The following is a 12,039-nucleotide window of genomic DNA, read 5'->3' as shown; positions in this document are numbered from 1 at the left end:
CGGAGTTTCACCATGTTGGCCAGGTTGGTCTTGACCTCGTGATTCATCTGCCTCAGCCTCCCAAAGTGCTTGGGAGGGTCATGCTGGTGGCCTGGGATTCTTTTTTTTTTTTTTTTTTTTTTGAAACGGGGGTTTTGCTCTGTCACCAGGCTGGAGTGCAGTGGTGCAATCTCAACTCACTGCAACTTCCGCCTCCTAGGTTCAAGCAATCCTCCCACCTCAGTCTCCTGAGTAGGTGGTATTACTATTTTAGTATGACTATTAAAAGTGCTGGGATTACAGGCATGAGCCACCAGGCCCGGCCTGGTTCTTTATTTTAATGTGTAAAAATACTGAAACAAAGTATAACAAATCTCATATATCGATGATCTGGACTCTGACACTTGTTAAACTTATCCCATTTTGCTTATCTTAGGTCCCCATTTATTTATACGGTATATTTTACTGAACCATTTTATTTTTTTATTTATATTTTTTTTCTTTTTCAAGACAGAGTCTCACTCTGTTGCCCAGGCTGAAGTGCAGTGGCATGACCTTAGCTTACTGCAACCTCTGCCTCCTGGGCTCAAGCAATTCTCTTGCGTAAGGGCTCAGCCTCCTGAATAGCTGGGATTACAGATGTGCACCACCAAGCCCAGCAAATTTTTGTATTTTAGTAGAGACAGGGTTTCACCATGTTGGCCAGGCTGGTCTTAAATTCCTGGCCTCATGTGATCTGCCTGCCTTGGCCTCCCAAAGTGCTAAGATTACAGTATTGTTTTTAATTGGAGAATAGGCATACAAATTTATTAAGGTGTACACAGAGAAAACCAGAGAATGATTATGATTTTAGAGAGTAAATGATAGACAGTATAGCTCTTCACCCCTAAATATTTCAGCATGACTATTCAAAAAAAGCAAATACTCCTACATGACTCAGAACCATATCACACAAAATCACATGAGCAACAGTTCCTCATTCTAATCCAACATGGAGTTCATATTCAAATTTTCCAAACTGTCCCCCCATTGTCTTTAATTGTTCAAACCAGGATCTAATCAAGGAATGCTAAGGAGTACCCTTTCCAAAGTAACATGTCAGACAAAAGAATGACTCAAGGACAGTCAGAAGGGCTTGAACCTGACAGTAAATTAGCATCCAACCTACCTTCTTTTATTAAAAGAAAAAGATCTATCATTTTACAAACAACAACTGCTCTTAACATTTCCATGAATTTTCTTCCAGCTAGTTTTTCTTTTCATAAACACATCTATAATATATGCAGTTGTGAACAAACTGTCTTGCTACAGATCAAATGCTACTGCAACTTCTTCTGGCGAGAGGAGGAAAGACCTGGCGAAGTTTCGCACATGTCATCTCTGGCATGCCTGATGGCCGGCCAGCCTCCTGGGTCAATAAGTCAATAACTATGAAAAAAGGCCGCTGAGTGGGTCAGAAGACTGTCATGCATGGAGACACTATTAAAGGTCCTGGATTCCCAAATGCACCACTGCACTGCTCTCTGGCCCTGCCAACTTCCTCCTCCTCCAGCTGACATGAACCCAAGCCCTAGAGAGACAGAGCAGGTGTTAGGAGAGGCTGCTGTCCCACTTCCTGGGTGTCCAGGATGGATAAATGTAAGATTTTACAGAAAGTACTTTGAAAGTACTTTGGAAATTTTGGAAGTGCTATATATTTAAAAGCTGTTAATAGCATTCTCTAAACCAAAAATATCACAAAAGCCTCAAACTCCTAGATACCAAAACTTTAACTTGGAATATTTATTTTACTTTATTTCATTTTTTTTGAGACAGTTTCAATTTGTCACCCAGGCTAAAGTGCAGTGGCATGATCTCAGCTACTGCAACCTCCAAATTCCAGGTTCAAGCGATTCTCCCATCTCAGCCTCCTGAGTAGCTGGGTCTAAAAGCACCCACCACCATGCCCGACTAATTTTTGTATTATTAGTAGAGATAGGGTTTCGCCATGTTGGCCAGGCTGGACTTGAACTCCTGACCTCAAGTGATCTGCCTGCCTCGGTTTCCCAAAGTGCTGGGATTACAGATGTGAGCCCCTACACGCAGCTGACTTGGCATATTTCATAAAAAGTAAGTATTTTCAATAGACACATATTGCCCTGAATGAAACATCTCGAGCTGAACTAAACCCTCAGCCAAACCAAGCCATCATATTGAGAGAGGAATCACCTTATTCCTTAGGAGAACTGTGAATTTTCTTGAAACCATGTTGGACTGCCAGTGCTTTCTGCTTTGGAAGGTGATTCCCCAGGCACTTCGGCTCTGGGGCTCGGCCAGTCTCTCAGAGGAGACTGCCTCCTTGCTTCTTCCTGGAAAGGAAGCCCAGGGCTTTCTTACCTTGTTTCCAGGGGTACAGATGGCTTCGTTTCAAGGGCTTCTGTTTTTCAATAGCATTGCCCATTTTAAAGCCAGAGGATCACAGGGCCCTCCCGAGCCCGGCGTCTTTCCTGAATGGCAATTGAGGGCCGAGTCACTGGCTGAAAGGGGATCATCTCTTGGACATCCCAAACCACCCAGCACCAGAGCCCATGCAGCCCTCACAAGGGAAGCTTGAGGAATTTCACTGTGAACAGTCTTTGCCTTTCAAAATCCCTTTGGCTCCAGGGAGGAAATCAGAAGAAAAGGCTTGTTATCGCCCTACCGGTGCGTCTCAGTAATGGTCTATATTAAGAAGCTGTTCCTCGGCATTCTTTTGACACTTTATTACTCATCAGCATAGCAGCGGCTCGGAGGGTGAATTTTATTTCAAAATACTTTTAATACCACTTTTCCCCATGGGAGAAGTGGGGAATCAGGTGATCAAAAAGCTGAAAGTCATAAATGAACCATTCTGCGGCATGCCAGGAGAAACATTTTCACACAGTCCCTTATGCCACACCTTCTATTTCAGAGTCCCATGCTCAGACCAGTGTGCACCACGCAACAAGAACTGTCAGAGAAAACAAGCTGATTTCACTAATACTGTGTTTCCAAGGGAAACACGAAACAAAACAAAACATCAAAACACATGCTACACCTCAGACTCCACAGAAGAAAACACGGGGACGAACACAGCGAAGAATCTGTAACCTCAAGTTCCAGACTTCCACTGCACTTGGGGAACAATTTTGCTGGAGAAAGGGCTACACTACATAAATTCTGAACAATGGGTTTTCTGGAAGAAAAGAAGGGAATGAAATCAATCATATATTCTTGGTAAAAAGGAAGACAATGCCGAGGTAGATGAAAAGATTTCATTTACTTCAGTCCCAGAGTTTGAGGTTATAAAAACTCCTAAAGAATCCCCATAGCATAATATGGGTAAGAATGCAGGCTCTGGGCCAGGCTAGGTGACTCATGCCTGTAATCCCAGCACTTTGGGAGGCCGAGGCGGGTGGATCACAAAGTCAAGAGATCGAGACCATCCTGGTCAACATGGTGAAACTCCGCCTCTACTAAAAATACAAAATATTAGCTGGGCAAGGTGGCGTGTGCCTGTAATCCCAGCTACTCAGGAGGATGAGGCAGGAGAATTGCCTTAACCCAGGAGGCGGAGGTTGCAGTGAGCCGAGATCACGCCACTGCACTCCAGCCTGGGTAACAACAGCAAAACTCCATCTAAAAAAAAAAAAAAAAAGAATCCCCATAGCATAATATGGGTAAGAATGCAGGCTCTGGGCCGGGCTAGGTGACTCATGCATGTAATCCCAGCACTCTGGGAGGCCGAGGTGGGTGGATCACTTGAAGCTGGGAGTTCAAAACCAGACTGGTCAACATGGTGAAACCCTCTCTACTAACAACACAAAAATTAGCCAGGCATGGTGGCACTATGCTGTAATCCCAGCTACATGGAGGGGCTAAGGCAGGAGAATCACTTGAACCCAGGAGGTGGAGGCTGCAGTAAGCTGAGATCACGCCACTGCACTCCAGCCTGGCAGAGCGAGACTATGTCTCCAAGAAAAAAAAAAAAAAAAGAATGCAAGCTCTGGAGCCAAAACACCTGAGTGCACATCCTGGCTCTGCCCTTGGCTCTGCCAGCTGAGCACAGCAGCCTCAGTTTCCTTATCTGTTAACTGGGCATAATTCCAATTCCACCTCCTCAGCTGTAAGAACATTTGTGAAGTATTTAGCATGCTGCCTGAAACTCAGGAAGTCCTTGGTGAATATTTATCTTTTTTTTTTTTTTTTTTTTGGAGACAGGGTCTTGCTGTGTCACCCAGGCTGAAGTGTGGTGGCACAATCATGGCTTGCTGCAACCTCAACCTCCCAGGCCCAAGCAATCCTCCTGCCTGAGCCTCCCAAGGAGCTAGGACTACAGGTGCATGCCACCTCACCTGGCTAATTTTTAAAGTTTCTTGTAGAGACAGGGTCTTCCTATGTTGCCCAGGCTGATCTCAAACTCCTGGCCTCAAGTGACCCTCCTGCCTCAGCCTCCCAAAGTGCTAGGATTACAGATGTGAGCCACTGCACGTCCACCTATTTTCGTATGAAAATACGAACTATTTCACTTAGGAAAGGCTTCCTATTTTGATCTACCAATACAGAGACAATTTTTGCAAAATCACAGTCACAGATTCCAAACTTGGCAAAGCAAATAGCACGTGTCTGTCACACCGTCGCCAGTGAGGCAGCAGGAAAGAGCACGCGTGCAGAGGTTCCCCGTTTCCCTCACAGAGCCCCCAGGCTCCTCCCCAGATTAAACTGCAGCCACGAACTGGAACAAAGCACAGGGAACCCCCACAACACCAGAGGGGTCCCGTGAAACCTAACAGTTGCACAGCAGAATACCGAGTACACAGTAGGTACTTAATAACTGTTGAACAAATGGGTGGATAGGTGATGAAATAAACCAATGAGAATTATCCCCAACATACACACACTGATTGTCCCGACCCCCTGGAATGTGTTAGCCAAGAGTTTCTAATCCATAAGTAAACTCTCCTCTCCAAGCAAGAGTCAGAGGGTGTGGGAAGCTCAGGCGCTGTTTCCTCCACTTCCCCACCCCTCCCCAGCCCTGGAGTTTCCTCCCTATCAGTGTGCGAAGCCCCTGAAGTCAGCAGCCGTGCCTGGGGCAGCTCCTCTCAGTGCCTGTGCACACACAGATCAATGGGTCACAGTTAGAGAACCTGGGCTCTGGTGTGTGCTCTGTTGTTTCTTAGCTGGGGGCCAACACATTCGTGATGGTGTTTCCAGGAGAAAATGCACCCTAGGTTCCAAACAACTAATTTATAAACGAAACTTTAGCATGAACTGGACATTTCCCTGAGAGAACAGCTCTGAAACAAGACTGACCCCTGTGGTCCAATCACTTCTCAGGTAATCATGCCCATCCCCCTGGCCCACACACTTATTCCAATGGGAATTGTTCAGGGAGAGAGGAACAGAATAATCTAATCTTAAGAATTCCTCTCTAATCCCCAGCTGAGAAAGTGTCTTTTATAGTCATAGTCATCCCTTCTGCAATGTACCAGACTAAGCAAAAAAAAAAAAAAAAAAAAAAAAAAAAAAAATTGAGCCATCCCCCAAGACCAATATGCTTGCAATCTGGGCAAGTGACCCATCTCCAGCCCACATTTCAGGGAGACAACACAAGACTTTTTTGATTCTTCACAAATGGGAAGAATCAAAAGTGAGCTGTTACAAGAAGCAGAAGGCTGATTGCACAGCCACTGTGATGAGTTTCCAAGCCTTGCACAAATATGTAGAGAATGCTGTGGCTGTACGAACTGCCTTCAATCAGACCCGATTTGACCATGTGTTATTAAGGTCACTCCTTCACGTATGACTACTACAAACCCCACATCTCTGTAAAACCCAAGCAGATTCACAAGAACATCTCCTCCAACTAGCCCCTCCCCCATTTCACAGATTCTTCAGAGAAGGGTACGGATCGAGGCTGGACATTTAGTTTGAAGGCCAGATCCAGCTCCCAAATCTTTATCCTTGGCTAGGAAAACCTCTGCTGCCCATTTCCCCATGACCAGAGGAGGCAGGAGGGCAATGTGAAGGAACTGGCTTTGAAGGCCAGCTGGCCTGGTTTGAATCTGTGTGGGCCCTTCTTAGCTGAGCAACTATGAGATAGAATCTTCCCCTCTCCGCATGTATTTTCACATACATTCATGTGTACAATTATACTATCTACTTCATAGGGCAGTTTAAAGGTTAAATAAGATATTTAGACGTGGGAGGCTGATGTGGGAGGTTGAGGCAGGAAAATCATTTGAGCCCAGGAGGTCAGAACTGCAGTGATTTGTGACTGCACACTGCACTCCAGTCTGGGCCACAGAGCGAGACCCCATCTTTAAAAAAATAAAATAAAATAAAGATGTTTAAAATTTGTTGGTACACAGCAGATAATGAGAATAGCTACTGTTGATGTTTTTATTATTATTATCTATAAATCTCTAAGCTTTAGATACAATACATTGAAAAAAATTATTTACCCTCACTAGGGATTTTCTCCCCCATATCAGAGTAAGATCCATTGCAATATTCTAGTGAATAATTCATTCTCTTAGTATAATTAAAATAAAATTTATCTTACAAATATCTGTACCTCAGGATTTTTTTTTTTTTAAGAGACAGGGCCTCCTTACATTGCCCAGTTGGCCTCGAACTACTGGGCTCAAGTGATCCTCTTGCCTCAGCCTCCCAGGTAGCTGGACTACAGAAGGAATGATATTTTGATTGTAGGACACGACATAAGCCAGGGAGGTAATATTGCCGCCACTGAAGTATGAAACATTTAAAGGAATGCCTGCCCCTACATGCAAGGGGCTGTTGGCTTCAGACGAACTCTGATCTAAGTCAGAATCCTTCAAGGCGTTGCTCACTTCTTGAAGGCGATTTTTTTCTTAAGATAGAAATGGCTCAGAAGGGAAGGGCTGGTGGCTCCCTGTAATGTGGACATTCACCCACCCAGAACCAAAGAAACAGAGGCTGGGCTCTCAGGCGGGTACCCGGTAGCTGACACAAAGCTTTGTGTATGGAATTTGTCTGCTGGGAGGAAAGTCTGATGTTGGTCACTTCCCTCCTGGAGAAAAATACAACAATAAGAGGAAGCGCCAAGCACTGTGGGAATGTTCCAAGTAGGAGTTCCAGCTCAGCCCAGAACATAAACAAAGGCGATGACCAGCTTGGAGGTCAGGCCCAGCAGAGCACTGAGGCAGAAAGTCTGGGTCAGACTCTCTATCTTCTGGGTCCTCTAGACTCTGCCTTTTTTTTTTTTTTTTTTTTTTTTTTGAGACAGAGCCTCTGTTGTTCAGGCTGGAGTACAGTGGTGCAATCACAGCTCACTGCAGCCTCCAATTGCTAAGCTCAAGCGATCCTCCTGCCTCAGCCTCCTGACTAGCTATGAATATATACACTTGCCACCATGCCTGGCTAATTTTTTAAATTATCTTTTGTAGAGATAGCGTCTTGCTTGGTTGCCAGGCTGGTCTCAAACCCATGGTCTCAAGTGATCCTCGAGCCTCAGCCTCCCAAAGTCCTAGGATTATAAGTATGAGCCACCGAGTCTGGCCTAGACTGCTTTGAAGTGACTCTCCTGTCCAGTCCAGGAGGAAATCATCGAAGGCAAAGGCCACCACATGTCAAGTGTCACAGGAAATACAAGCTCAGGGACTCTCTTATGATACATCTGCAAACTCACAGATCAGTCTCAGAACGTCATATCTGGAGGGGCCTCAGAGATTTATTCAACAAATACCAACATGGAGCTTGGGGAGGGTCGGATAATGTGCACGAAGAATCACTTAGTTATTACTGTGATCAGCTCTAAATTCAGGGTGGGAGATGCATGTTTAGCAGGGTGACCTAATCTAATCTGGGAAGTCAGGTAAGGGTGAGACTTGAAGGGTGAGCAGAGCTGGACCAGGCAAAGGGCAGCATGTATGAAGGCACTGTGTAGCTGGAGGTACACGCCCAGGCGAAGGCCAGGGGTTGGATGGGACAGGGCCTTACAGATCCAGGGTTTTGTGTCGTGGGCTTTGGGGGTTCCTAAGGTGTTGGCAAACCATGTGTGTTCATTTTTGTAGGAATAGAGGTCTACGGCTTTACAGCTTTCACGAAAGTCTAAAGGAGGTTAAGAACTTAAGGAGGTCAAGAGGTTAAGAACTACTGAGCTAGCCCAGCTCATTATAACAAAATGGAGAAACTGAGGGCCAGAGAAAAAAGACCTTTCACAGGAGCCTAGAGGCCCCAAGACACCGACTCCCAGTGCAGTGCTCTCCCACAGCTAGCCCACCGCCCAATTCTGCAGGAGATGTGTCAATAACTACAAATGCTGACTCCCACTGGCCACTGCTGATGGATCCCACATGAGGCTGCTTTGTTTCTTTATCCAGGCAGACTTAGAATGACACTCTATAGAAATGAACTGCAAAGACACCCAGCCCATCTTTCTTGCGCTAACCTAATCTGCAAAACACAGGGGCTCAGAACCTGTCCCTTGCTTCAAATTTCAATGACCTCCAATGAGACAGCTTCTGGCTTTCCAAGTAACTTCATGGATAAGGCTGGTTCACTGAAGGGCAATCAGGGCTCAGCATCTAGCCTTCTGAAGAAGCTGTTTACTTGTTGTTCTTTACAAAGTCAGGACTCAGCCAGGAACTAAACATAGCCTTCAGTATGGGAAAGGGAGAAATGTGGAAGACTTGGGGGAAAGTCTAAATATGTACAGAGAGTGCTTCCCAAATCCCTGATATGGCCAGGCACTGTGGCTCATGCCTGTAATCCCAGCACTTTAGGAGGGAGGAGGGGTAGATCACTTGAGCCCAGGAGTTTGAGACCTGACTGGACAACATGGCAAAACCCCTATCCCTAAAAAACAAAGAAAAACATAATTAGCTAAGCATGGTGGTGCGTGTGTCCGTAGTCCCAGCTACTCAGGGCATTGGGGGTGGGGGCTGAGGTGGGAGAATGGCTTGAGCCTGGGAGGCAGATGTTGCAGTGAGCCAAGATTGCACCACTGCACTCCAGCCTGAGCGACAGAGGCAAACCCTGTCTCAAAAACATAAATAAAAAATAAAAACTCCTTGGGGAGTTGGGGAGAGATAGCATGGGGAGAAATGCCAGATATACGTGAAGGGGAGGAAGGCAGCAAATCACACTGCCATGTGTGTACCTATGCAACACTGTTGCATGTTCTTCACATATACCCCAAAACCTAAAATGCAATTAAAAAAAAAAAGAAAGAAATGCCAGCCCTCTATCAAATCTTCCCTGACCTCAAAAGCACAAATATTCTTCTCTCTACTCCTGTAATAACTAAAGCCTTCTAAAACCATCAAAAAATAAATAAATAAATAAAATAAAAACTCCTTGATGCTTCCTATAATACTAAAGGTGGAAGTCCTCAGTGCATGGATTGGCATTCAAAGCCTTCTGGAGTCTGGCCCCAAACTACCTTTCCCACCTTCATCTCCCACTTCCTCACAAGAAGACTGGACACTGCACAGCCCTGCAACTGCCTGCCTGTGCTGTAGCTCACGTCCCTCCTCTCCAGAGAGTCAAATGGAACCTAACAGCCAACATCCAGTGGACTCTCAAAGACAAGTGTTGAGGGTCCCACAGCCTCTGCTTCACTTGGACCATGACAGTATTGGAAGAGGCAATGCCCGCGCTGGGGAAGACTCCAGCCCCTCTCCCCCTGATGCTGCCGACCTCAGCCTCCAGGCTGTGGTGCCTCCTGCCCTTTACAACTCCCCGCCTCCAGAAGAACTTGACAGAGCCGCTCACTGCCGATGGCCCTCTGCACTGAGCTGCACAAGTGTGAACACAGTCACAGCCTGCACTCTGGCTGTGCTCCTCAAGCTTGTAAAATGTACCCATCTCCCTTAAGAGGTCTGGAGTCCATACCCAATGGATACTCACTAACCATTCAACAAAAATTAGTGAGCATCATCACAGGGAGTTTACCTCCCAATGAGGGAGAAAATCATAAAAAAGCAGCAAATAGGCCGGGCGCAGTGGCTGACACCTGTAATCCGAGCACTCTGGGAGGCCAAGGTAGGCGGATTGCCTGAGCTCAGGAGCGTGAGAACAGTCTGGACAACATGGTGAAAACCCATCTCTACTAAAAACCAAGATATTACGGGTTCAGTGGCTCACGCTTGTAATCCCAGAACTTTGGGAGGCCGAGGCGGATGGATCACCTGAGGTCAGGAGTTCGAGACCAGCCTGACCAACATGGGGAAACCCCGTCTCTACTAAAAATACAAAATTAGCCAGGTGTGGTGACTCATGCCTGTAGTCCCAGCTACTCGGGAGGCTGAGGTAGGAGAATCGCTTGAACCTGGGTGCAGAGGTTGCAGTGAGCCGACACTGCACCACTGCCCTCCAGCCTGGGGCAACAGAGCAAGACTCTGTCTCTAAAAAAACTAAAAAAAAACAACACCAAAAACAAGCAAATAAATGCTACATTTAAAGGGGGAAAAAGAGCAGGGTGAGGGACACAAAGTGATGGCAGCCCTGTTTGCTATTCTGGGCCCAGTGGGTAGGGCTGGCCTCTCTGGGTGGCATCTGAACAGAGACATGAGGGAGTTAGGAAGCGAAGGACACAGGAAGAGGAGCTCATGCTTCCCCAGTGCTTACGATTCAGTACTGCCCAGCATGAACTCAACACAACCCTGCCACAGGATCCATCTTATCAATGAGAAACTGATTTTTAAAAGGAGGTGGGTGAGCAACTTTTCCCAGGTCACATGATCAGCAAACGGTGGCGCCAGCAGCCTTTGAATCTTGTCCATGGCTTCTCAGCAGGTGCCCTACAGTATCTGGGGAATGAATGTTCCAGTAAGAGAATGGCAAGTGCCAAGGCTTTGAGGCCAAATAACACCTGGAAGAAGAGCACACAAGCCAGTGTGGCTGGGACACAGCAACAGGAGAGAGAGGTGTCAGGGACTGAGCCAAGGGCCAGGGGCCAGGGCACACACAGGCCACGTCGAGGACCTCAGATCTCTTCAAATGTGTGGGGAAGCCCTGGACGATCATCATAAACAGGATCCATGTGATCCAGTTCACGCTTTGGCTGTGGAATGCGGAATGGACGGCTGTGAGTCGGGAATAGAAACCAAGAAGCCAGTAAGGAGCGTACCGGGCAGTCTAGAGAGAAATGGTGGTGGCCTAGAGTAAGGGGTCAGCAGAGGAGGTGCCGAGAGGGACCGGTCAGGATTTACCAGAGTAAATCGCGGGGGATTACTGAGGGACTGGATGTGTGCTGGGAGAAGGAGGCAAGGACACTCTCTTGTTTTCTCATCCAAACCAAGATTTCTGAGCCTGAACAACTGGGTCAAAAATGGCATTATTTACTGTGATGGGGGAAGCCGAGAGGAGTCACCAGGCAGAGAGTGAAGGGGAGAATCAAGAGCTCTTGTTCAGGCACATCAAGTCCTAAAGAGGGGCTGGAAACATGCGTTTGAGAATGACCAGTGTTGAGCTAGCTGGCTTCGACCCACGGGACTAGATTGCCTGTTCCCAAATGGAGAATTCAGGAGAGAAAACAGCCTGAAAAAGAGGGCTGAGATGAAGCCCTGTAAGCAATTATACTTCATGCTCTAAAATTACTCACGTAAGTACAGCGTGACTTCAGATAAAATTTAAATTTTAGAGGCTGTGGGGCTGTTGTTTTTTTTTTAGACAGGGTCTCACCATGTTGCCTAGGCTGGACTTGAACTCCTGGGTTCATGTGATCCTCCCCCACCTCAGCCACCAGAGTAGCTAGAACAACAGGCACATGCCACAGAGCCTGGCAAAATTTTAGTTTTGTCTTCATGTTCTGGATGCTTAGTTTGTACATGTGTTGCTTATCACGATGTCTAGTATGTCACCCAAATTAATCAGCTAATATCCCAAGGCACAATATACATTCAGAGTGAGATTCACCAAAGAGTTTCTTCCTGCTGCTCGGCTTCTCGCCATCTCTTGTCAGGGACCATTAGATCGCTGTTGTTTTTCCCTGTCAATTCTGCCGACAAAAAGCATGAACTGGAAGCAGAAGGGTCAACACTTTCTTGTTCACATGTACTTATACTACCAGAATCA

At 46.4% G+C, this 12,039-nt stretch overlaps 1 protein-coding gene across 17 annotated transcripts in view; it reads right to left on the bottom strand.

Moving 5' to 3' along the window:
• Positions 1–12,039, bottom strand: part of RAPGEF1 (Rap guanine nucleotide exchange factor 1) — a 156,790-nt gene that overhangs the window by 125,802 nt on the left and 18,949 nt on the right. For 3 of the 17 annotated variants that reach the window (XM_012457938.3, XM_012457939.3, XM_012457940.3), the window contains exon 1: positions 2,356–2,606. The exons of 5 other annotated variants lie outside the window; for them this stretch is intronic. In XM_012457938.3, coding sequence (XP_012313361.2) covers positions 2,356–2,419 — 64 coding nt within the window. In that variant the 5' untranslated portion in view covers positions 2,420–2,606. Of the gene's footprint in view, positions 1–2,355; positions 2,610–12,039 lie in introns of those variants that run through there. 9 more of the 17 variants (XM_012457946.3, XM_021674093.2, XM_012457937.3 and 6 more) reach the window with 8 other exon arrangements.

Source organism: Aotus nancymaae, unplaced genomic scaffold, assembly GCF_030222135.1.
Source record: "Aotus nancymaae isolate 86718 unplaced genomic scaffold, 86718_ANA_hifiasm-v0.15.2.pri h1tg000003l, whole genome shotgun sequence".
In the NCBI taxonomy this organism is placed as follows: Eukaryota; Metazoa; Chordata; class Mammalia; order Primates; family Aotidae; genus Aotus; species Aotus nancymaae.
This window is presented reverse-complemented; position numbering and strand designations above follow the sequence as displayed.